General features: G+C 39.9%; 1 protein-coding gene across 1 annotated transcript in view; it reads right to left on the reverse strand.

Moving 5' to 3' along the window:
- LOC133242333 (fibrous sheath-interacting protein 2-like) overlaps positions 1–25,681 on the reverse strand; it is an 80,384-nt gene that overhangs the window by 37,263 nt on the left and 17,440 nt on the right. The window contains exons 9-14 of the mRNA XM_061408436.1: positions 16,631–16,699; positions 13,597–13,697; positions 11,729–11,774; positions 10,550–10,635; positions 7,766–7,826; positions 3,228–3,264 (exon numbers count right to left, since the gene is read on the reverse strand). Coding sequence (XP_061264420.1) covers positions 3,228–3,264; positions 7,766–7,826; positions 10,550–10,635; positions 11,729–11,774; positions 13,597–13,697; positions 16,631–16,699 — 400 coding nt within the window. The remainder of the gene's footprint in view (positions 1–3,227; positions 3,265–7,765; positions 7,827–10,549; positions 10,636–11,728; positions 11,775–13,596; positions 13,698–16,630; positions 16,700–25,681) is intronic.

Raw genomic sequence — 25,681 nt, forward strand, 5'->3', positions numbered from 1 at the left:
GTGCCATGATATTACATCTACTTTTCTCTAGTCTGCAGTGGTTTTCCCTGATAGGTTGATACTACTAAAGTGTCAAAGGTTTAGGTTCGTTTGTACTGCCAACTCTTTAATTCTTAAAGAGGGCAGTGATATTAATGACAATTAGTTTAGAAGCCCCAAAGATACGGCCCAGTTTTTCACAGTTTAATTTTCCATATTATAAAACTATAAACATAACCTTTCTGTTCCTAACCTTTTCCTCCATACAACCTTACTTTAGTCCAGAAAATAACTGGCCAACCACCCCTTGAAGATTAATGTAACAAGACTAAATTTTAGTCCATCTGCCTAATCCTTCTGAATATCTAAGTTTTAATCTAATTGTAATTGGTGATCCTCTATTGGTACCTCAGGCCCCTAGCTTGGGGTGATGCCTGATACCTCCTGATCATACATATGTGTGGTCCATTCTATCACCAAATCTGTTTAATTATTACTACTGTTTACCCCATCACTATCTTATCACATTGGCATCCTCTTGTCCTGATTTTTTTGGTTCCTAATTCTATTTTATTAAGCTCACCTGACTGCCTCTTGAGAAACCTGCATGCGGGTCAGGAAGCAACAGTTAGAACTGGACATGGAACAGCAGACTGGTTCCAAATAGGAAAAGGAATACATCAAGGCTGTATATTGTCACCCTGCTTATTTAACTTATATGCAGGGTACATCATGCAAAATGCCAGGCTGGATGAAGCACAAGCTGGAATCAAGATTGCTGGGAGAAATATCAATAACCTCAGATATGCAGATGACACCACCCTTATGGCAGAAAGTGAAGAAGAACTAAAGAGCCTCTTGATAAAAGTGAAAGAGGAGAGTGAAAAAATTGGCTTAAAGCTCAACATTCAGAAAACTATGATCATGGCATCCAGTCCCATTACTTCATGGCAAATAGATGGGGAAAACAGTGGAAACAATGGCAGACTTTATTTTTGGGGGCTCCAAAGTCACTGCAGATGGTGGCTGCAGCCATGAAATTAAGACACTTGCTCCTTGGAGGGAAAGTTATGACCAACCTAGACAGCATATTAAAAAGCAGAGATATTACTTTGCCAACAAAGGTCTGTCTAGTCAAGGCTATGGTTTTGCCAGTAGTCACGTATGGATGTGAGAGTTGGACTATAAAGAAAGCTGAGCGCTGAAGAATTGATGCTTTTGAAGTGTGGTGTTAGAGAAGACTCTTTCAGAGTCCTTTGGACTGCAAGAAGATCCAACCAGTCCATCCTAAAGGAGATCAGTCCTGGGTGTTCATTGGAAGGACTGATGTTGAAGCTGAAACTCCAATACTTTGGCCACCTGATGCGAGGAGCTGACTCATTTGAAAAGACCCTGATGTTGGGAAAGACTGAGGGCAGGAGGAGAAGGGGACAACATCACCGACTAGATGGACATGGGTTGGGTGGACTCGGGGAGTTGGTGGTGGACAGGGAGGCCTGGCGTCCTGCGATTCATGGGGTCGCAAAGAGTCAGACACGACTCAGCGACTGAACTGAACTGAACTGAAGTTTACTGTGTACGTCTTTATGTTAGCATTAGAAAAAACAGAACTAAGGAGGTGGAGGAAGAGAAGAGAGATGAGGTGTGTGATGGAATAGACATAATGCACCCACACTTGAGTCTCAGAGAGCAAGGAGCTGCAACAGATCAAGAGGACTAAGCCAGAGGCCTTGAACCTGTGTTCTTTCCTGTAAGGTAAAGAGGTGTGGCATGGGTGCAATGGGCAGAGCTATACCAGATGGTATTCTAGCTGTGTTTTCTTGTGTTCTGGCTTGGAATTGTCCCGCTGCTGCTGCTGCTGCTGCTAAGTTGCTTCAGTCGTGTCCGACTCTGTGCGACCCCATAGACGGCAGCCCACCAGGCTCCCCCATCCCTGGGATTCTCCAGGCAAGAACACTGGAGTGGGTTGCCATTTCCTTCTCCAATGCATGAAAGTGAAAAGTGAAAGTGAAGTCGCTCAGTCGTGTCCGACTCCTAGCGACCCCATGGACTGCAGCCTACCAGGCTCCTCTGTCCATGGGATTTGCCAGGCAAGAGTACTGGAGTGGGTTGCCATTGCCTTCTCCATTGTGTTCTGGCTTGGAATTGTCCTAGGCTCAGCTAAAGGTATCTTAACTTGTGTATTTGTGAGGAATGAGATAGCAGCTCTGGGTCATGTGCATAGTTCTTCATCTTAGCTGATTATTATAATAAAGGGCTATCCAGAACATTTGCTGTTGAAAAGACTCAAGTGATTCTGTAGTTCTGTAGTCTAGGATGATAGTGGGGACAGGAAGAAGAGGCAGGCAGGAATTAACACTCTATAATGCACACATTCTCTCACCTTTATTTCTTGAAACTACCTTGATACTGAGCTAGTCAGTTTCTTTCCTTCAGCATCCTTGTACCCCATGAGCCCTCCGTAAATGAAACTGACTGCAATTACTCCTACCTCAAAATCCTTTTCTAAGAAGCCTGGTCTGAACATCAAACATCATTTACCATCATACACTACTTTCCTTTACCAAACCAATTCATCAAAGTTTGGGATTTATAAAAATTATCCTGAACCTAATTTGGTTTGTTGAGGGTTTATAAAAGATGATAGGTATGTATGTTCTACCAGGAGGTATTTTATATGCATGAACTATTATTCAAGTTTGAGGGGAACAGGACATCAGCAGAATGGGTGGCCATCAATGTTTGAGAGCTGAAAGGCCCCAGGCCAAAAGAAAACTTCTCCACTGGCCTTTATTTTAGATTATGAGAGATTGATTTACTTTGGATGAAAATGCAAATATCCTTAGGGGGTAACAGATTACGTCATTAATACTATATGGTAAACTAATTTATCATCATTTGAAAACCAATAACCTCAAATGGTACAAGTAAAGCATTTTTGAGTGGGGACAGGGGAAAAGAACAGATCCAGATCCTAGAAGGAGTAATGCTACGTGAAAGGGGAGTCAAAGTATTGCCTATGAGGAGAGCCCAGGACTAAAGTGAGATCAGAGGAGGAACTGGAAGAGCATGAATGATTAACTTTGCCTACTTTACAATTTTAGCTTAGTCCTAAGAGGTTGCAAAAGGTGAGACTTTTACTACAGACAAGTAAAACTACAAGAGTAGAGGATTCAAGCAGCACTCTTGTGTAATTAAATATTAATTTAAAATAACACATTCCTTTATTAGCTTTCTTAGATACTTACCTAATGGGTGAGTCGTGAATAAGGGAGACTCCAGGAGCTGCAGATGAATTTTTAGAGAGAAAAAGAAAATTACTATTTGTTGGTATCCTTCACAGGCTACTTATAAAATTGTAATTAAGGCTGTGGTTTTTCCAGTGGTCATGTATGGATGTGAGAGTTGGACTGTGAAGAAAGCTGAGCACCAAAGAATTGATGCTTTTGAACTGTGGTGTTGGAGAAGACTCTTGAGAGTCCCTTGGACTGCAAGGAGATCCAACCAGTCCATTCTGAAGGAGATCAGCCCTGGGATTTCTTTGGAAGGAATGATGCTAAAGCTGAAACTCCAGTACTTTGGCCACCTCATTCGAAGAGTTGACTCATTGGAAAAGACTCTGATGCTGGGAGGGATTGGGGGCAGGAGGAGAAGGGGACGACAGAGGATGAGATGGCTGGATGGCATCACTGACTCGATGGCCGTGAGTCTGAGTGAACTCCGGGAGTTGGTGGTGGACAGGGAGGCCTGGCGTGCTGCGATTCATGGGGTCGCAAAGAGTCGGACACGACTGAGCGACTGAACTGAACTGGTCTTTTTTTAAAAAAATACTTTTATTTATTTATTTGGCTGTGCTGGGTCTTAGTTGCAGCCTCAGGATCTTCCATCTTCGGTGTGGCATATGGGACTTTTTTGTTACAGCATGTGGGATCTCGTTCCCTGATCAGGGATTGAACCTGGACCTCCTGCATTAGGAGCTCAGAGTCTTACCCACTGGACTTCCAGGGAAGTCCCTTAATAGGTCTTTCATTCCCTGCTGTCAACACTCTTTTTAAATCCTCCAGGGACTACCAGACAGGCATCAAATACCTTAAGATTGGGGTGACTGCCTACCTCATCAGCCTCATCTATGGTCACCATTCTACATATATTCTCTGCTCCAGAAGTACTGAACAACACACAGTTCCTCTGCCTTCACTATTTCCCTTGTAACTCATGTCCCTTTTTAAAACTTCCCATCCTTTAGGACTCATTCGGCTTGTGTCACCTCCTTCAGAGAGCCTTCCTTTATATCTGCCCAGATAGACAGGCGTTCTCTGTCAAGCTCCTGAAGCGCCCTATACATCCCTCTGTTATAGGACTTACTATGCTGTATTGTACTAGTTTACAGTGCCTGCCGTATAGTAAGCACTCAAGAACATTTATTTGTTCAATTAATTCTTTAACATATGTGTTGGCTCACTGTTCATTCATTAGTCTTCCTGTCATTAATCTCTTCCCACTTAAATACTAACATGCTTTGTATGCCATCTAGCAAAGTTCCATAAGTGGATTTTAGTAACTATTTCTGGATAATGATACTAAAGCAAGTCTTCATGTAGAATATGTCCACAGGAATACTGGGATGGTGTATGTCAGTTATGCACATGTGTGCATGCTAAGTCGCTTCAGTCATGTCCAACTCTGTGCAACCCTATGGACTGTAGCCCACCAGGCTCCTCTGTCCATGGGATTCTCCAGGCAAGAATACTGGATTGGTTTGCCATGCCCTTCTCCAGGGGATCTTCCCAATTCAAGGATTGAACCTGTGTCCCCTGCATTGCAGGCTGATTCTTTACCTCTGAGCCACTGAGCAAGGCCATCAGTTATGCACATACATGGCTAAACAGTCTTAGACAAGCAGAATACTTTGAATAATAAAAAGTAATGTTACCAATTAAAAGTCAGTTCAAAGTCAGGGTGAATAGCTATTGTTCTCCCAATGAATATAACATGTATTTTGAATAATCAATGAATTCCAATGATCTGCATCAAAGTTAACTTCAATTCTGTGTACTTTCTTAAGTTTCTTTGTGTGTGAGTGTATGTTTGAGTGTGTACAGTTTTGAAAGGAAGGAGCTGGAATTAATAGTGCACATACCTGAAAAAATAAGTGTGAAGATAATACTGTTGTAGTGTTTTTAAAATACGTCTACAAATTCTTTGATAATACTCTCTCCAAGTGGTGGAGGCTAATTCTTTTCCCCCTTGAGTGTGGGTTGTACTTAGAGACTTGCTTCCAATGAACAGAGTTGAAGTGATGAGCGGAAGTGAGAGTGTGCTGAGACTAGGCTATAAAATATAGTGTGGCTTCTGCCCCTCTCTCTTGGACCACCCACTCTGGGAGAAGCCAGATGCCATATCATGAGGATACTCAGAGATGTATGCAGATGCCCACATGGTGAGGAACTGAGACCTCCCGCCAACAGCCATGTGAGTAAGCCACCTTGGAAGTGACTTCTTCAGTCCCAATCAAGACTTTAGATGACTGAAGCAGCCCTGGATGACACCTTGACTGTAACCTCATGAGAGCCCCTGAATCAGAACCATCCAGCTAAGTTGTTTCTGTATTCCTAACCACAGAAACTGTGAGATGATGTTTTTTTTAAGCTGCCAGGTTTTAGGGTGATCTGTTATTCAGCAAATAGTAGACCAAAAAATTAGAAAAGACATATAATAGTTGAATAATATAATCAATAAGTAGAATTTAAAATTCATTTAGAGCCTTACAGCCTTTAAATAGAGAATATATATTTTTTGTATGTCTATGGAACACTTTCAAAATATCAATCACATATTTGGCCACAAAGAAAATGTCAACAACTTCAATGTGTTGAATATTTACAGGCTACATTCTCTGAATCTAACTTTAAAAATGTGACTGAAAATATGAATTTCTTGATAATTAAGAAACATACTTAAGGTAATTCTTAAATCAAAGATGGAATAAAGAGGAGAAAGTATAACCTACCTTAAAAAGAACATTTATATCAAACCTATGGGAACGGCTTTTATTATTTCCCATAGGTTTTGACATAAGGCATTCCTTTAATTTCTTCTCCCATGCATCCCAGACCAATATCTATAACTGCCCCCTTGACTGCTCTACTTAGATGTCCCACTTGGATGCCCTCAGGCATCTCAAACACAATATATTCAAAGCTGAACTAAATATCTGTCTTCCAAACTTGTTCATCTTTCTGTATTGCCTATCTATTGAATGGCACCACAATCCATTAAGTTGCCTGTACTAGAAATATGGGTGTTGTCTTCAATTCATTCTTCTCCCATATTCAATCAGTAGCCAGATCTCATCCATTTGCCTTTCTTAGTCTGAGTCAAATCTGCCCAGCTCTTCATCTTTACTGCCACTGACTTTGTTCAGGACTCATTTCTAGCTTTGACTATTATAATAGCCTCTTAATTGTAATAAGGGGCAGTGTGGTATTGTGGTTAGGATTGGTTGAGTAAGATAGACCTGGCTTTTAAAACCTTGGCTTTGCCACATGTTATGTGAAATCTTGGGCATGATAATTTACAACTCTGAGACTTAGTTTATTCATGTGTAAAATGGTAGGTAAAACAGTTTTGTTGTTCAGAGGGTTAAATGAGAGAATACAGTTTAGCATAGAACCTGGCACATAGTGAGTGTTCAACATGCTATTATTTTTATTGTCTCATTGTCTCAAGTCTCCTCACCTCTAATTCTGCTTTCCTTTTTTAGAAAAGGCAAATTCTTTCTTTCTTTTTTGGGTCATTTTTTGAAGTTTAATTAATTTACAATGTTGTGTTAGTCTCAGGTGTACAACAAAGTAATTTAGTTATATATATATTATATATTTTATATATAATATATATATACACATCCCTTTTCAGATTCTTTTCCATTATAGGTTATTACAAGATATTGAATATAGTTCCCCATGCTATGCAGTAGGTCCTTGCTGTATATCTACTTCATATATAGTAGTGTGTACCTGTTAATCCCAAACTCCTAATTTACTTATCCCCCCAACCCACTTTCCCGTTTGGTAACCAGAAGTTCATTTTCTATCTCTGTGGGTAGAAAAGGCAAATTCTGACCATATTAGGTTCCTGTCAATATTCTTCGATAGTTATACTTCGATAATAGGATAAAAGGTAGATCTCCTGGCACAGCTTACCAGAATCTTAATGATCAACTGATATCTACCAGTTGGTCTATCAAGCTTCATCTTCTGTAATTCTCTGACTTGAACTTTTAGCTAAAACAATTCTGAAAAAAAATCTGCATTTCCACAAACCCACTAGGCTCTAATGTATATATCTTGGTAAATGTATCCTTTCTCCTGGAAGTTCTCTTTCCATTTGTCTGCTTAGAAAATTCTTTCTCTCTTTTTTTTCTTATAAATTTATTTATTTTGATTGGAGGCTAATTAGTTTACAATATTGTATTGGTTTTGCCATACATCAACATCTCATCCTTCATGTCTGAGCTCAAGTGTGGCATCTTCTATAGAAGCTTCCTTGTCTCCCCTATGCTTCCGGTGGACTTTGTATTTGCCTCCTTTATTGCACTTATATTTGTGTTGTGATTACTGGCATGACTGTTTTATACTACACTGTAAAATCCAGGGTAGGAACCATGGCTTCTCTACTTTGTTCAATAATTAGTATAGTGCATGGCGTGTAGCAAAAACTTAGTAAATGTTAGTTGAATGTATTAATGCATTGCAGGATTTCCTTAATAGCTGTTGATAATATTTACCTGGCTCATAGTTTAAGCTTGATTTCTTGGCCTTTTCCCCATTCAAATCAGCACGTGTCACCTATACATGCCACAAGAAAAATGAAAACAAAAAAAATCCTTAAAGGAGTTTTCAAAGAATTTGAACATCACCTATGTCTCACAGAAATTTAATAAAGTGATTTTAGAAGTCTATTTATCATAAATATACATGTTTTATTTGGTTTCCATTACTTACATAATTCAAAGGCTTACAGAGTTCCTAGTATGCTAAAATTAATTAACTGAAGAGTACGCTGACCAGCATGGAAGGCAATCAGTTGAATAGCTAAAAAGAATATGTGTGGGTTTTAAAGAATGTTAAGCACAGGGGGAATGCTGTGAGGGAGCTGGAAGGCAGAGAGCAGGTTTTCTGCATACGTGGGATGTAGCTCTCTCAGTTGGCCAAGAGCTCTACCTGCTTAGGTAATCATACAGGAAGAGAAATCCAACAGAGTAGACTTTGATTTTTCCTAGGCCTGAGAACTGAACACAAGCCACCAGAAGTCCATTTCTTGACACTGATGGGATGGGTGAAATAAGCTGGAAAATAGTATTGGATTTTGTTGTGATAAAAGTGGTCATACTATTTCTCAAACTGAATTAGGTATTTGTGACAATTTGACTGGAATCAAGATTGCCAGGAGAAATATCAATAACCTCAGATATGCAGATGACACCACCCTTATGGCAGAAAGTGAAGAGGAACTAAAAAGCCTCTTGGTGAAAGTGAAAGTGGAGAGTGAAAAAGTTGGCTTAAGGCTCAACATTCAGAAAACGAAGATCATGGCATCCGGTCCCATCACTTCATGGGAAATAGATGGGGAAATAGCGGAAACAGTGTCAGACTTTATTTTTTTGGGCTCCAAAATCACTACAGATGGTGACTGCAGCTATGAAATTAAAAGACGCTTACTCCTTGGAAGGAAAGTTATGACCAACCTAGATAGCATATTCAAAAGCAGAGACATTACTTTGCCAACAAAGGTCCATCTAGTTAAGGCTATGGTTTTTCCTGTGGTCATGTATGGATGTGAGTTGGACTGTGAAGAGGGCTGAACCCTGAAGAATTGATGCTTTTGAACTGTGGTGTTGGAGAAGATTCTTGAGAGTCCCTTGGACTGCAAGGAGATCCAACCAGTCCATTCTGAAGGCGATCAGCCCTGGGATTTCTTTGGAAGGAATGATGCTAAAGCTGAAACTCCAGTACTTTGGCCACCTCATTCGAAGAGTTGACTCATTGGAAAAGACTCTGATGCTGGGAGGGATTGGGGGCAAGAGGAGAAGGGGACGACAGAGGATGAGATGGCTGGATGGCATCACTGACTCAATGGATGTGAATCTGAGTGAACTCCGGGAGTTGGTGGTGGACAGGGAGGCCTGGCGTGCTGCGATTCATGGGGTTGCAAAGGGTCGGACACGACTGAGTGACTGAACTGAACTGAACTGAACTGACTTACTCATATTGTCCAATGTATTTTATTTTAAGGCCTTAAAAAACAGATGGTCTAAATTTGTTTATTGCTTATTTTGGGGGTAACATATGTACTGATAGTATTAAGTTTGCCATCCATACTACACTCAGAAAAAACTTTTTTTTCTGACTCTATAGTGAGGCATGGAGAAGGAAATGGCAACCCACTCCAGTATTCTTGCCTAGAGAATCCTGTATACAGAGGAGCCTGGTGGGCTGCTGTCCATAGGGTCGCATAGAGTCAGACATGACTGAAGCGACTTAGCATACATGCATAGTGAGGCAAGTGAAAAAAGTTATTAACTCCTGATGTGCAACTAATGTACTGTCAAGGTAGTTAAGATTCTTTCTTCAGATACTGAGAATATAGTTAAGATTCTTTCTTCAGATACTGAGAATACAGATTATGGATGTTAATACAGTAGCACAGCACCCTGGACATAACAGGTGTTTCATAAATATTTGTTTATATAGAAAAGCATATTGTGGCTAACATGTTACATTTGAAGAGTTACATATAACTGAGTCTGTCACTTACTATGCATTTAACATAGGAAATAGGAAAATGTGTTAACTTTTTAGAACAGGTGAGTCACTTAATACAGTGCTAACGGAGCCAAGGATGTGGGTTTGAGTCTGTAAGTGAATGACCAATTGGTGACCCACAGAGATGACAGATGCTGTGACCAGAGGCTGTACCCTAAATGTTTGTTGTCAATTTCCCACCATCGGCTGAGTGATCACTGACCACAAAGGGGAGAGGGTGAGACCGTATGGCTGCTTCTGTACAACCCATCAGCATGAGAAGAGAAATGATTCACGAAAGTCCAATATGTTGCTTCCTGTGTGAATGGACTTGAAGCTCATCTTTTAAGAAGCCTACATACCTAAGAGCTAAGTGAGAACACTCACATTGTTTCTGGTAATTTCTATTAAGAATTGAGACAAGTATTCAAATTTTGGATCTATTTAACACATTTAAAATCTCAGGCTCACCGTTTTTCTTTTGTTAGCTTACTAGTTGTTATTGATACTCCCTACACTTAGAGTATGGCAACACTAACACAACAGATAGCCATAAGCATTGGAAGTCTGAAGTGACAGGATTATTACTGTGGATTCGCATTTCGATTTTCTTTTAAATAAAATCTTTATATAGGATGGTTAATTTCAGGGAATAAGACTGTTCTGAATTGTCATTTAATGAATGAAATTGTGTTATGTCAATCTTGATCCTCATTCTATACTTCATTGTTTCTGTGTGTATCTGGGACAAAAGAAAAGTTACTTGCCTGTTGTTTTGAAGTATCCTGTAGAGAGTATCTACAGATACTTGGTGTTTTCGCAGAAACAACTGGACTCTGAAGTGTAGTAATTTCTAGGGAAAAGAGGAGGTAACTTTAAATATGAAAAAATCATATAGTTCTCCTTGCTGGGCTGCCATAAAGTCTAAAATTACCATAATCAAGAATGTATTTATTTATGGACGTTAAGGCAGTATCTCTGAGTATAAGATCCCTTTTTGTGAAATCCCCTGCTTACCAGCTTCCAGGGGCCCACTGTTGCCATTAGGGACAAGCCTGAACTCCCTGGCTCTAAGTTACTTTGCCAGCTAAACTTCTCACCACTCCCCTGCTCTAGAACAAACTGTTCTGCACTTCATTCAGTAAGCAAAGGGGAACCACAGAGGACTTTTGGGTAGAAGAATTATATGTCTAAAGCTGTATTTCAGGAAGGTTACATTCACAGCAAAATGTAGGACAGATCAACAAGAAAAAGAGATTGGAGACTAATTATTACGGTGCTTAATGGCACAGGAAGCATGAATGGAAAGGAAGGGAAAGTTATGAGAGAATTTAAGGAGGCAGACTGGACTGGAGCAAACAGCAAAGAGTCAAAAATGACTCAGGTTTTGTGCCTGAATAAAGTTAGGAGGAACAGAGCGCTGGTTTGGGGATGAATCTGGTTTTGCACATGTTGAATCTGAGGTACTCATGGGCCGCCCAGGTGAAGATGTCCCAGCGCTGTTAGTAAGTGTGGAGGTTATGCGTGGGAATCTTTTACGGAGATGAACAGAGACTTAGCTAATCTCTAGTTCAGCCCTGGGAGATGGGAAACAGGATGGATTTTTATGTCTGGGGAGAAAAGATGGTAAAAGAGACCTTCCTGGGGAGAATTCTCTTCACTGGGACTCTCTAATGGCTGCATTGTCAGGAACTTACAGAGGCAGTCACAGCAGAGACTCTAACTTCTCACACCTTGTCGATTCCAGAAGGCCTATTCTCCCAGCAATCACTTAAAAATGTGATGCTTATATTTACAACCATGAATAATTCTTCTATCTTCCTTTATCAAATTAATCATGGATTTTATAATCAGTGAAAAAAGCATAACTTGGAAGACTATATGATAAAATGAATTATTTAACCAAAAGATATCAGAGCAATCATAAATACTGTTCATTTTCTTACCTCCATCATTTGAAGGATATGACATCCTAATTGTTTCTCTATCTTTCTGTATGGTTTAACATTCAAGAAAAAAAATTAATTAGTAATTATTCTTCTAAAAGACACTTCTGCTGATTCTAAAGCAATCAGAATAATACAGTATCTTATCTCCCCTTCCCCTCATCTCTACCTCTCTACTAGGTGCTGGTCTCAATGCTAATACATATTATTAACCTCTCACTGGATATCTTTTACAGGTACCTCACTTTAACTAGTTTAAAATGAAGCTTATATTATACCCATGTATGCTATCTTTTCCTATCTTTTCAAACTTGCTACTTGTCTGTCTTCCACATTTTGGTTATAGGTATAATAGTCCTATAACCAATAATAATAATCCAGTGCTCCATTCCAGAAAGCATAGAATTTTTCTGTTTATTTCAGATAAAGCTAGTTTAATCCAGTCTAATGTTTATTGAGTACACTGCCTGGAACTAAGATACATAATTCCTGACCTCAAGAAGTTTATCACCCAGTAGAAAAGACAGACAAATATGATGGAGGATAATGAGTTCTGAGATAGAAGTAGCCCTCAGCATTATGAGAGCATACAAAACCTGCACACAAAAATTAAATCATCACCATTGTTGTCATCTCCTTTTCTCTGGGTCCACACATCTGTTGAGTCACCAAATCCTGACATACTCTGACTCTGAAATATCTTAAATCTGTGGCCTCTGGTCACCCTCATTGTCACAGCCTTAGTTCAGGCCTTTATCATTTTTATCTGGACTATCCCAGTAGACTCAAAATGATCTTGCCTCTAATCTCCTCTATGTAGCTATCTCACACTGCAACTAGAGTATCTTTTAAAACCCAAATCATTTTTATCTCACATCCTACTAAAAAACCGGCAATGGTTTTCTACTACTGAGAGAATAAATTCATACTTCAGCAAGGGATACAAAGTTCTGGCTTCAACCTACCATTTCAGTCTCTTCTGTTCCACTGCTCTGGTTTTGCTGGCTTGAGCTTTCATGCTTTCACTTAACACTGTAAGCCTGTCTGCAATACTGCCTCCCTACATCCTTACATCTACTCATCTGAAAACTTCCCACTCATGTTTGAAGACCTAATTCAATGAAAGTGAAGTCGCTCAGTCGTGTCTGACTCTTTGCAATCCCATGAACTGTAGCCTACCAGGCTTCTCTGTCCATGGGATTTTCCAGGCAAGAGTACTGGAGTGGGGTGCCATTGCCTTCTCCAGGGGATCTTCCTGACCCAGGGATTGAACCCAGGTCTCCTGCATTGCAGGCAGACATCTGCTTTACCCTCTGAGCCACCAGGGAATACTACAATTCAATGAAGCCCTCCTTTTATAAAGCTTTTTTAGATTTCTCTAGGCAGGGCTATTTCTCCACACTTTCTGTGCTTCATATTTTATACAAAGCAAAAGTCTCCTCTCATTTGACTATAAGGACTTTCGTTTGTGTGTCTGATCCCTGGACAGTGCATCCCCAAGAGCAGGGGTGTCTTTTCTATCTTTGTATCCTATGTCACCTACTTTCCCCCTTTCCCCTTCCTTCTACCTTTCCCTACTTTCTACTAGGACCCGGCCCACAGCAGGTTGTCAATAAACATTAGCTAGCGTCATCATCATCATTATCATCATCAAATATTTGTTAGTTTCTGCTCAACTACATGGTACATTTAGCATGAAGCTGACTCAGAACCTTCTCTACCAGGAAGACGGTTCAGATCTGTGTAGAACTCCATTATTTCTAACCAATCAGTACCATGCCCAGTGAATGGGGATATTCCCTAGAAAGAAAAATTAACCAGATAAATGAGTGGCCAATACAAAGCACCTGAGACATAAAGCTTTCTACCTTTTGTTCTGCTGTGTTACTCTGTACATCATGTGGAGAATGCAACAAGGTTGATCTTCTTTCAGGAGTCTTTACAGAACTATACAAATGCTGGGATGGTCCTATAGGCAAATGAAAGAGAAATCATTTAATTTTTAAATTTGATTGAACTGTAACTGAAGTACAATAAACTGAACATATTTAAAATGTACCATTTGGCTTTGGCATATATATATGTATATATATAAACCCTTGAAACCATCACCGCAATCAAGGTAAACATTTACATCATCCCCAAAAGTTTCCTTGTGCCCCCTTATAGTTCATCCCTCTCTCCTCTCCTATCTCCCAGGCAATCACTGATCTGCTTTACTATAAATTAGTTTGCATTCTCTACAGTTTGCTATAAATGCAATCAAACAGGGGTTGTACCACCCTTTTTTTTTGTTGGGGGAGGGTGGTGATCTGGCTTCCTTCATTCAGCATATTTTTATATTCATCAATATTGTTGCCTGTATTAATACTTTATTCCTTTTTATTTCTGAGTAGTATCCCATGGTACGGATACCAAGTTTATCCATTTGCCTGCTGAAGAGCATTTAGGTTGTTTCCAATTTGACTATAATGCTGCTATGGACATTGATGTACAAGTCTTTATCTGAACATATATTTTCATATCTTGTGGGCACCTACCTAGGAGTGAAATGACTGAATTACATGGCAGATGTAGTTTAACTTGAGCTGCCAAAATTTTTTCCACAGTGGTTGTACCATTTTACATTCCCACCTGCAATGTCAGACAGTTCTAGTTGCTTCTGCTGCTGCTGCTGCTAAGTCGCTTCAGTCGTGTCCGACTCTGTGCGACCCCATAGACGGCAGCCCACCAGGCTCCTCCGTCCATGGGATTCTCCAAGCAAGAACACTGGAGTGGGTTGCCATTTCCTCCTCCAATGCATGACAGTGAAAAGTCAAAGTGAAGTCGCTCAGTGGTGTCCGACTCTTAGCGACCCCACGGACTGCAGCCTATCAGGCTCCTCTGTCCATGGGATTTTCCAGGCAAGAGTACTGGATGCCATTGCCTTCTCCACTAGTTGCTTCAAGTCCTTGCAAATACTTGGTATGGTCAGTTACTTCAGTTCTACTAGACATTCTACTGGGTGTGTAGTGGTATCTCATTGTGGTTTGATTTCTATTTCCCTAAGGAATAAAGATATTAAACAGTGTTTTGTGTGCTTATTTGCCATCTGTGTATTTTCAGTAAAATGTTTGTTCATGCCTTTTGCCCAAGTTTATTATGTTGTCACATTACATATATTACGTTTTTCTATATTTTACACTTTTTTTATGGTGATCATGCCTTCTAGATGTAGGTCTGGAGACTACCTTTTGTTGTACTCACTTTTGGGGCTTGAAAAATGAGAAACAGCCATTATGCAACAGGGCTATTTTTTAAATTTTATATTACTTTTTCATTTTTTGACTAAGTACAAGATCTGTACCCTCATCTTTCATAGGCTTTCACTTACCTGGGGGTAGAGCTAGGGAAGGAAGGAGAAGTTAGAATTTTTAACAGGACAAATGTCATGATGAACACCCAGGTAATAATATTCAATATCTGTCATCCCCCAAAATGATGACACAACCAAGACATTATGCCTTGCAAGCCATGCAGTTGTCTCAAGAATTTCCTTAAATTTTATCTTCCTTTTTGTGTAGAAACATCCTAGAATACTTAGTTGAGAAAATTCTTCATAGGGTCCTGGAGATACCCTTAAGCTTACCAAATAAGGGTTATCTGGGCTCAGGAAGAAAAAGGATATGACTTTAGGAAAGTTAGGGGGAAAATGTCCACTCCTTTAGCAGCTCAGAGATGGTGGGAAAATGGGAAGGTGGTGAGAGTGACTGGAGACCAAAGAAATCAGACAGGGCTTCACATTTTGCTTACACTGGGCCTTGTGCTTCAGATAACTGAGGTTAATGGAGAGAAAAGAACTATTGCTCAGCTCTCTGTTTAAGACTCTAGAAAGAGATTTCCTTGGCTATCCCTACTCTGACTCTTCCTCCTCACTGGGGTCATGGACCCCAAACTTTGTAATATAGTGTGGTCAGGCAGAGCAAGGCTCTCGCTGAAGTTTTGCTTTCTTTTTCTTTCAGTTTTAAAACATTTCAGCTTTACTGACTTATATAATGGACACATAAAATTGTAAGATAGCTAAAGTGTACATTGTGGTGATTTGATACATATGTATACTGTGAAAGGATTTCTCCCCCCTCACCCATTTAGTTAATTAACATATCCATCACCTCACATATTTATCATGTTGTTCTTAGCAAATTTCAATTATACAATACAGTGTTTTCAACTATAGTCACCATGTTATACATCAGATCCTCAGACCTTATTCATTTTACAGCTGAAAATGTGTACCGTTTGACCAACCTCTCCCTATTTCCCCTTGAGGTTTTGCTTTCTTAAGCCACTCTTGGTTCCCATGTGGTATACACATGGCCCAGGAAGGGCTGAGGGTCTAGCTGGGAAGCTCGTCAAGGGGAGTCACTGGGCTGGGGGTAAGAGGGCTCCTCCCAGAGTGTTATGGAGCAGGCAGTCAGGACTCAGGTGGAGTGGGAAATCCAGAGGGTTCTACTAAGCCCAGCGAGACCAGACCATGAGTCATTGCAGTGATGGCCAACTGTGAATGATGACAGGCCAAGCACTATCTCAGTGGAGATAAGGGCATGTCTCTGAAGACCACAGGAGGCAGAGGACAAATAGTCATCCAAGCACCCTTACTTTATTCTGCCTCCATGGAGCTATGGAAGCCAGTGTTCCCCAAAAGTCAATGTGCGTGTCACACATTGGGGTCTTGTGAAAATGCAGGTTCTGATTCAGTAGTGGGGCAGTGCCTGAGACTGCGCTTTTATAATAAGTGCCTCAGTGGCCCATACTGCTGACACTTAGAGGAGTAAGAACATAAGCCACACCTCTTGCGCCAGACAACACCTTTGGGAAAGAAGCACAAATGACTATTTTAGTATTTCTAATTATTTCAATTACTTTTTTGTCCTTGGTGTGACTTCTGGTGACCAGCAGTGACACTCATTTTCTTGATCCTTGGATAAGAAGCTTAAAATTAAAAAAAAAAATTAATAGTGGTGATGACAAAGTTATTCAAGATAGATTCTATTTATACTTTTATGCCCACTAGGGGGAGAATCATATCCTAATCTGTATATGGGGAGAAACTGGAGAGGGGACGTAGTAGGTCTCAGTGGGTGGCAAATTTGTACCCCAGAGGACAATGGAATTGGGACATGTCTGGAGACATTTTTGGTTGTTACAAATCAGGGAGAGGGATTTCTCCTGGCATCTAGTGGATAGGGGCCACGTATGATGCTATACATACTACAATGCACGGGATGGTCCCCATAATAAGCAATTATCCAGTGCAACATGCCAAGTGGCAAGGTTAAGAAACCTTAGGATAGATGTGATGGGGAGGCAGGACAGTCACTTTTATAATATTATCTTGTATAGTTAAAGCTCTACTGGGCGGGGGGCAGAACTGTCTTCTGGCAAAAGGGAAAAAACTCCATCCCTCTGTCCTGCTCAAGAAGAACATGGCTTTTTCTTTGTGTGGGGATGCGACCAGCATAATACCTGTGCTAGAGACCCTGGAGGCCACGTGCTGGAGACCCCACAGTGGCCATGACAATTCTTGGTTGTGCCTCAAAAATCTGGCTGAGGCAACCATACATATATACACCTGATTTGTGAAAAAGCTGACTGCCGTTCCTGTTTCTAATCATTTAGAAATAGACAAAAGGATTCTAAACTATATGTGTGCTAATTGGGTTTTCATTAGAGTTATGTGTATTCCTTGGTGTTGACGTGGTAGAACATGATGTCTTTGTTACAGTGATAAGTCAATTTCATATGTGAAATAGACATCTTCATTCTCCTGTCACCTCTGTAATACTGTGAACATCAAGTTCTTTTATGTTTTCTTTTTCAAAAAGCATTTGAGGTGGGTACTGTTTAAGATGCCTACCTGAAACTTTCCTCCTACTGGAAGGGGAAGTTAACAGTTGAAGATGGAGGGAGAAAGCTGGCTGCTAAAGTGATGTACTGTCTCAGAGGCAGAACGTTACACTCTCATCTCACTGAACTGAACTGTGAGCTTTTGTTACTGACTCTTCCTTCACAAACTTTTCGTTCCTTCCTCCCTCTCACATTGTGTTTATTGACTGGTCCTTTTTAAAAGTTCTCTTGAACCCATTCTCTTGCTCATTTCTTTAAAAGTGAAGTCTTTTCTGCTTTCCTTTAAAACTTCTTTTTATCTGTTTCTTTTCTCTTCTTTCTCTTTTGTTCCCCCTCACACATCTTGTCTCCTGTCCTCTCTTTTCTTCCTTTTTACTATTTAGCGATCCACTTTTAAAAAGTTTTTCATTCCTTCTCTTTCCAACTCTCTACCTTTCGTGTATTGACTTTTCACTGGTTTCTCCTTTTCCACATCAGTTCTATGTGTGTATGTATGTATGCAGGGATGTATGTATGTATGTTTCTACCTATCATCCATCTACCTATCTGTGGTACCTACCTATCCCTCTACCTACCTAGCCATCTATCCATCTATATTGTCTTCTTTTTTAAAAAACTGACTTCTACTTTTTAAACCCATCTCCCTCCATCACACACAATTGTACTTGGCTTTATTGGTTCTCCCCCTCATTCTCACATTGTCTTTTTCTGCTTTTTCTCACTTTCCCCTACTGACTCATCACTTATAAACCTCTTTTCTTTCTTCATTATTTCTTACTTCTGTTCCAGCATCCTTTCTTCCTATCTTTCTTCCTTCCTTCTTTATCTTTGCCCTTCCCACCCTCCTGTCTTCCTTCCTCCCATCCTCCTTTTACTCTCTTTCTGCTGGCTCCCCTTTTATTTTTTCCTATCTGCTCTAACTCTCTCATTCTCTTTTTCATGCATTCCTTCTTACTGGCTTCCACTTTTAAAATTATATACCTACCTACCTACTTACCTATCATCTGTACAACTGCCTACCTACCTATTCAGCTCTCAACCATTTATCTTTGTCTTTATTTTTGTCTTTGCTTTCCTGACTCCTACTTTTACAATCTGTCCCCCGCCACACAACTGTTTTAGGTTTTTTGTAGGAAAATGGTTCCTATATTTTCACTCTTACATTCTCTTCCCTTCTTTAGCTGTCTTCCCTACTGACTCATCCTTTATTTTTAAATCTTTATTTATTTTTGGTTGCGCTGGGTCTTTGTTTCTGCTTGCAGGCTTTCTCTAGCTGCAGCAAACAGGGCCTACTCTCTAGTTGCGGTGGGCAGGCTTCTCATTGCAGAGCCAGACTCTAGGGCATGAGAGCTTCAATAATTGCAGCTCACAGGCTCTAGAGTGTGGGCTCAGTAGTTGTGGCACATGAGCTTGGTTGCTCCACGGCATGTGGGATCTTCCTGGACCAGGGATCGAACCTGTGTCCCCTGCACTGGCAGGTGGATTCTTATCCACTGAGCCACCACGCAAGTTCCACCCTTTGTAAACTTATTGCCTGCCTGCCTTCCTCCTTCCCTCCCTATCTCCCCTACTTCCTGTCTTCCTGACCTCCTCCTTCCTTTCCTTCCTTCTCCTTTACTTCCTTCCCCCTCTCTTCCTCTTATATGCATTTTTTGGGGTTTCCTCTTTTAAACCTGTTTCTCTTCATATTGACTTTTAAGAACTAGATCTTCCACATAAAAATCCTGTCTACTTACCCATCTGTCCATCAACCTACCAAACTACCTAGCTGTTCTCCATTCATCTTTATTTGTTTTTAACTGAGTTCCTCTTTTTTAGAGCTTTCTCTCCTCACTCCCTACAGCCTCCCTTTCTTCTTCCCTCCCTCCTGCCTCCTCTCACTTTCTCCTCTTTCTCTGTATTCTCCTCACTCCATTCCTTCCGTGGCCTCTGTCTCTCTTCTTTCCCCGCCTGCATGCATGTCTTCCCCCTCCCCTCCCTCGCTTCCTCCCTTCCGCCATCCCTTCCTCCCCTCTTACTGTGCACTGCCCCTTCGCCCTTCCCTCATGTCTTTCTTCCTTGCCCCTGCCTCCTCCTTTCCTTTCTCCATCCATCCATCCACCCACGCTCGCTCTCTCATCCTCTTTCATTTGCTTCTCTCTCCTTCTGTCCATTCCTGTCTCCTTCCTCTTCCCCCCCTTTCTCTCTCATTTCCTTCTTTCTTCCCTTCCTCCTTCCTTCCATTCCTATTTTGCTTTGTTTATATTACTCCTTTTGCAAAACATTTTCTTTGTTTCCTTCTCCCTTTCTTTATACATTTTGCTATTATCTTTACTACTGCTTTCTCCTTTAAAAATCTGTTCTACCTATCTACCTATCTAGCTGGCTGGCTCTATATCCAGCTGTCAATCACTCTTAAATTGACTCCTACTTTTAAAACTTTTTGGCCCGTGAGACATTCTTCCTTTCTTTCTGTCTCTGACTCTCGTTTTTTCTTTCCTTTCTGTCTCCCATTCTCGTATTTTTCTCTATTTTACATTTTCTTATAATTTTATTCCATTTGAAACCTCTCCTCTTTTTGCTTTCATATGTCTTCCTTTCTTCCTTCGTTCTTTCCTTCTGTTATTCAATTTCTGTTCATCATTTTTTGTTCCCTTTCTGTATTTCTTTCTTCTCTGTTAGCCTCCCTGCCTTCCTGTTTCCCTTTCCTACTTTACCCTACCCTATCCTGTCCTGTCCATCTTCCCTTTTTCTTTTATTCTCTGTGTACTGGCCCCTTTGAAAAATATTTTTTACCTTCTTTCCCTTTCTCTTTTTCTATCTTTTATGTACTGACTTTTATTTATTTATTTTTTAATATAAATTTATTTAGTTTAATTGGAGGCTAATTACTTAACAATATTGTATTGGTTTTGCCATACATCAACATGAATCTGCCATGGGTGTACACGTGTTCCCCATCCTGAACCCCCCTCCCACCTCCCTCCCAGTACCATCCCTCTGGGTCATCCCAGTGCACCAGCCCCAAGCATCCTGTATCATGCATCAAACCTGGACTGGCAATTCATCTCACATATGATATTATACATGTTTCAATGCCATTCTCCCAAATCATCCCACCCTCGCCCTCTCCCACAGAGTCCAAAAGACTGTTCTATACATCTGTGTCTCTTTTGTTGTCTCGCATACAGGGTTATTGTTACCATCTTTCTGAATTCCATATATATGCATTAGTATACTATATTGGTGTTTTTCTTTCTGGCTTACTTTACTCTGTATAATAGGCTCCAGTTTCATCCACCTCATTAGAATTGATTCAAATGTATTCTTTTTAATGGCTGAGTAATACTCCATTGTGTATATGTATGTATTGACTTCTTACTGACTTTTAGAAACTCGGTTCTCTTTTTAAAAATAAGACCTACCTATCCATCCAACCATCAATCATCTATCACTCACCTATCTATGGTTCTATCTATTTATATTTTATATACTTTCCTACTTATCAACCTACTCTCCTGTCAATTCATCCATGAATCTTATATCACTGAAATATTTTAACTGGCTTCTTTTTAGAGTTCTTTCCCCACTGTCCACAACTGTGCTTAATTTTCTTATTAATGCATCCTTTTCAAGCCCTTCACACTCTGTTTCATTTCTTTTATATTTTACACTTTCTACAGGCTCATCATTTTAAACTTCTCTTTCCTCCCACTTCCTCCTTTCGATCTTGCCTCTTCTTTTTTGTCCTTCTTTAAAAGCTTCTTTCTGTCCCTTCTAGCTCTGCGTCATTCATTGTCCTTTTCTCTTGGTCTTTCCTCCTCTATTTTTATCTCTCCCTTCTGTCATCCCTTTTCTCTCCTCTTTCCTTCTTCCATTCCTTCCCTACTTCCCTCTTTCCACTCTTCTTCCATTCTTTTCGCACTGTCTCCTATTTTTAGGAGATTTTAATCTTATTTTTAAAGATTTTTCTTTTCATCACTATTTCTTTTTAGTGTGAAATTAATTTTATTATCATTATTAAAATATTTGTGTATTTGGTTGGGCCTTAGTTATGGTATGTGGAATCTAGTTCCCTGACCAGGAATCAAACCCAGGCCCCCTGCGTTGGCAGTGCAGAGTCTTAGCCATTGGACCACCAGGGAGTCCCTCTTCTTCCTTCTTAAGCTTTTATACTGGCTTCTTTTTAAACTTCTCTTTCTCCCCGCCCCCCGCCCCCCATTCCTCTTGCCTTTCTTTACACTGTCTTAACTGGATTGTCCTTTTAAAGTTCTACCTACCTAGAGGGATGGAACCCAGGCGCCCTGCATTGGGAGCTCAGAGTCTTAGCCACTGGACCACTAGGGAAGCCCCTCCTCTCTCTTTCCTTCCTGTCCCTCCTCCCTTTCCTCGTGTCTTATTCCTTCCTCCTACCTCCTTTCATCATCCACCCTACCACCCTTCTCCCCTCTTGTCTTCCTTCATTTGTAGTCCCTCCTTCTCCTTTCCTTCCCCCCCCCACTCCCTTCTTCTATTACTACTCCTAAAACTTTTTTCTTTCCTTCCCTCTCTCTTTCTTTATACAGTCTTCTCCTTACAACTGCCTTCTCCTGTAAAAACTTTTTTCTACCTAAATTTCCTACCTATCTAGCTGGCTATCCACATAGGTATCAATCATTTAGCTTTATGTTACGTTTATTGTCTTCTACTTTTAACTATTTGCACATCACACGGTTGTACTTGGTTTTCCTACTTATCCTCCATCACACTCTCACATTCCTTCTCCTTCTGTATGCCATTCTCTTCCTTGACTCATCCTTTATAAAATTCGATTCTTCCTTTCTTCTTTTACTGTCTTCTTTGAAAAAAACTTTTTCTTCTCTCATTTTCTGTATTCTTTGTCCTGTCTTACTACTACTGGTTTCTCCTTTATGAATATCTATTATCAACCTGTCATCTGATTGTCATCAACCAATGTCTCATTATTTTATCATTTTAAACTGATTTCTTTCAGATCTCTCTCTCTCCATGCCTTCAATTATACTTAATTTTATCAACATCTCTTTTTAATCTCCTCAGAGTCTCTCACTCACATTTTGTTTTTTATTTTATATTTTTTCCTAGCCTCATCCCTTTTAAAAAATTTTTATGTATTGGAGTAGGGTTGATTTACAATGTGTTAGTGTTAAGCGTACAGTAAAGTGAATCAGTTATATATACATATATCCACTCTTTTTTTGTGTGTGATATTTGAACAAAGCCTATATTTAATAACTGTATCACATGTTAATTTTCTGGGGTTTTTTTCTTTAACAACATAGTATTTCTTTACATTCTCAGAATTGAACTAGAAGTTTCAAGCCTCATTCAAACTTTTAAAAAGTCACTAAGGTTATAAACTTTCTAGACTTTTAGCAGGAATAACAGACGCAAAATACATGGAACTATATCAGACTTCTGAGTGAATGTATAAATTAGAAATCTAGCATTCTATTCATACTGAGTCAAACAAGTGGAATGCCATAAATGTGATAAATTTTTTAGCTAGGCAAAAATTCATAAGCTTTCTAAAATATATATATATATTATCCATACTATTTCTCTATCTATCTATATATATATGTATACAAAAGTTTTTCTACTACACTTGATAAAGGCTTGAGAAAGAACGTCAAAAAATAAAAAAGAGAAATTGGAAAACATAAACTAAATGACATGGGAGCACTAAACATGAAATAGAAAAAGTGAAACAAATTAGATAAAAGTAAAAAATCATCATATAGTCCAGTTGCTTTTAAATATAGCTGCTCATTAGAAACACATCTGGAGCTCTGGAGAAAAAAAGCAATACCTGGGCATTTGTATTTTTCAAAAAATTCCAAGGTAATTCTGATATGCATCTGGATTTTAAAAAGTGATTACAGGTTTTTCTATTAAATAGTAGTTTTAGTGATGTAGAACTTTATTATTTTCCATTGACCAATCATGATACAATGGTATTAAGTGAATAAGTTAGGTAACCAAGAAGCACAAGCTAGAATCAAGATTGCCGGGAGAATATCAATAACCTCTGATATGCTGATGACACCACCCTTATGGCAGAAAGTGAAGAGGAACTAAAAAGCCTCTTGATGAAAGTGAAAGAGGAGAGTGAAAAAGTTGGCTTAAAGCTCAACATTCAGAAAATGAAGATCATGGAATCTTGTCCCATCACTTCATGGGAAATAGATGGGGAAACAGTGGAAACAGTGTCAGACTTTATTTTTGGGGGCTCCAAAATCACTGCAGATGGTTATTGTAGCCACGAAATTAAAAGATGCTTACTCCTTGGAAGGAAAGTTATGACCAACCTAGAGAGCATATTCAAAAGCAGAGATATTACTTTGCCAACAGAAGTCCGTCTAGTCAAGGCTATGGTTTTTCCAGTGGTCATGTATGGATGTGAGAGTTGGACTGTGGAGAAAGCTGAGCGCCAAAGAATTGATGCTTTTGAACTGTGGTGTTGGAGAAGACTCTTCAGAGTCCCTTGGACTACAAGGAGATCCAACCAGTCCATCCTAAAGGAGATCAGTCCTGGGTGTTCACTGGAAGGACTGATGCTGAGGCTGAAACTCCAATACTTTGGCCACCTCATGTGAAGAGTTGACTCATTGGAAAATACCCTGATTCTGGGAGGGATTGGGGGCAGGAGGAGAAGGGGACGACAGAGGATGAGATGGCTGGATGGCATCACCGATTCGATGCACACGAGTTTGGTTGAACTCTGGGAGTTGGTGATGGACAGGGAGGCCTGGCGTGCTGTGATTCATGGGGTTGCAAAGAGTTGGACATGACTCAGCGACTGAACTGAACTGAACTAAACCACAATAATAAAAGATGTTCATCAGTTTTCACAATCAATAGTCAGACAAAAAATAAAAGATAATTACGATTGCAAGCCATAATGGAAACATGATTATCCTAACAATATAAGACAATTACATACAATTTGGGGGGGTTAAGTAGAGTGATACGGTAAGTGGAAGTGCATATATGCACATGTTCTCATCCACCCGGCCAGTCTATGTCTTTTGTTTGGTGTACTTAATCCATTTACATTTAAGGTAATTATCAGTATACATGATACTATTGCCATTTCCTCAATTGTTTGGGGTTTATTTCGTGTAGGTCTTTTCCTTCTTGTGTGTTTTCCTGCCTAGAGAAGTTCCTTTAGCATTTGTTGTAAAGCTGATTTTGTGGTGCTGAATTCTCATAACTTCGCTTGTCTGGATAGCTTTTGATTTCTCCATCAAATCTGAAGGAGAGTCTTGCTGGGTAGAGTTTTGGTTGTAGGTTCTTCCCTTTCATCACTTTAGTATCATGCTGTTCCCTTCTAGCTTGTAGAGTTTCTGTTGAGAAATCAGCTGATAACGTTATGGGAGCTCCCTTGTATGTTATTTGTCGTTTTTACCTTGTTGCTTTTAATATTTTATCTGTCTTTAATTTTTGTCAGTTTCATTATTATATGTCTTGGTGTGTTCCTCCTTGGGTTTATCCTGCCTGGGACTCTGTGTGCTTCCTGGACTTGGTTGACTATTTCCTTTCCCACGTTTGAGGAGCTTTCAGCTATTATCTCTTCAAATATTTTCTCAGGTCCTTTCAGTCTGTCTTCTGGGACCCCTATAATGTGAATGTTGGTGTGTTTAATGTTGTTCCAGAGGTCTCTTAGGCTGTCTTCGTTTTTGTTTTTGGTTTTTTTCATTCTTTTTTCTATATTCTGTTTTGCGGCAGTGATTTCCACCATTCTGTCTTCCAGGTTACTTATCCATTCTGCCTCAATTATTCTGTTACTGATTGCTTCTAGTGTATTGTTCATCTGGTTTTTTGTTCTTTAGTTCTTCTATGTCTTCAGTAAACATTTCTTGCATCTTCTCCACTCTTTTTCTGAGATCCTGGATCATCTTCACTATCATTAGTCTGAATCCTTTATGTGGGAGGTTGCCTATCTCCACTTCAGGTTTTCTCTTGTCCCTTCATCTGGGACATAACTCTCTGCATTTTCATTTTGATTAACTTTCTGTGATGTGGTTTTCATTCTGGCAGCTGCAGGATTGTTCTCTTCTTGCTGCT

Source organism: Bos javanicus, chromosome X (assembly GCF_032452875.1).
Source record: "Bos javanicus breed banteng chromosome X, ARS-OSU_banteng_1.0, whole genome shotgun sequence".
Classification (NCBI taxonomy): domain Eukaryota; kingdom Metazoa; phylum Chordata; class Mammalia; order Artiodactyla; family Bovidae; genus Bos; species Bos javanicus.